This window comes from Rhea americana, unplaced genomic scaffold, assembly GCF_003343005.1.
Source record: "Rhea americana isolate MKP2758 unplaced genomic scaffold, rheAme1 scaffold_240, whole genome shotgun sequence".
Lineage (NCBI taxonomy): Eukaryota > Metazoa > Chordata > Aves > Rheiformes > Rheidae > Rhea > Rhea americana.
This window is the reverse complement of record NW_028186358.1, coordinates 556,721-557,537: the sequence shown is the minus strand read 5'-3', so window position 1 is coordinate 557,537 and position 817 is coordinate 556,721. Positions and strand designations below refer to the sequence as shown.

General features: G+C 60.3%; 1 protein-coding gene across 2 annotated transcripts in view; it reads left to right on the top strand.

Annotated features, from left to right (window-relative positions):
- The first annotated feature begins 688 nt into the window (after window positions 1–688).
- The window catches only part of PINX1 (PIN2 (TERF1) interacting telomerase inhibitor 1), a 65,801-nt gene continuing 65,672 nt past the window's right edge, over window positions 689–817 (top strand). For both annotated transcript variants that reach the window (XM_085306507.1, XM_085306506.1), the window contains exon 1: window positions 689–767. In XM_085306507.1, the coding sequence (XP_085162633.1) occupies window positions 749–767 (19 nt within the window). In that variant the 5' untranslated portion in view covers window positions 689–748. The remainder of the gene's footprint in view (window positions 768–817) is intronic.

The following is an 817-nucleotide window of genomic DNA, read 5'->3' as shown; positions in this document are numbered from 1 at the left end:
TATTCAGTATTTTCATCAGTGACCTGACTTACGGTACAGAGTRCACTTACTGCGTTCACAGGTGACTCCAAGCTAGGAAAGAGACAGCAAAGACACTGCCAAGGATAGGTCTGGAATTCAGAACAACATGAACAAAACAGAAAGACAGTTTGAAGAAAATCAGCATTGATTCAGCAGAGGCAAAAGACAGCATCGATCTGCGGCGTGAACACAGAATGCAAAACCCCTTAATCAAGGGGCACTCCCCCACAGGGCACATGGAGGTTAGAGAACACAACGCTGAAACGCGGAATTCCAGTGCTCTGCTGAGCTCAGCAGCCACCTCCGCGCCGCGTTTTGGGCGCCGCATTTCAGGCGAGACGAGAAACAACTCGCCTCCCCCTCCTCCCCTCACAGCGCGCTCCGCCTGCGGAGACGCTCCCCCGCCCCACACGGCCCCGCCTCGCGTTACCGCCTCCGCCACGTGCGAGCGCTTCAGCTGCCCGCGGCGGCGCCTGTCTGCTACGCTCCGTGAGACGCGCGGGAAAGGCCGACATTCGTCAAGCTACGTAGTTTTTAAAAAATCTTTTCCAACCGGTCCATGGTCAACATCCTCTCTTTCCCCACAGCTGGCGACGGCGCCCGGCTGCGTCGTTGCCTTTTAAGCGGGCTCCGCCCCGGACACCTTTGTCTGCGCCCGAGCTCAACGAAGGCCCCCGCGGAGCGCGGCGGCGGCGGCCGGCGGACGGGGGAGAGGGAAGCCCCCAAGATGGCGATGCTGGCGGAGCGTGAGTCGCTTCTCGGGGCTCCCCGGGCGAGGAGGGTGATACCACCTGCG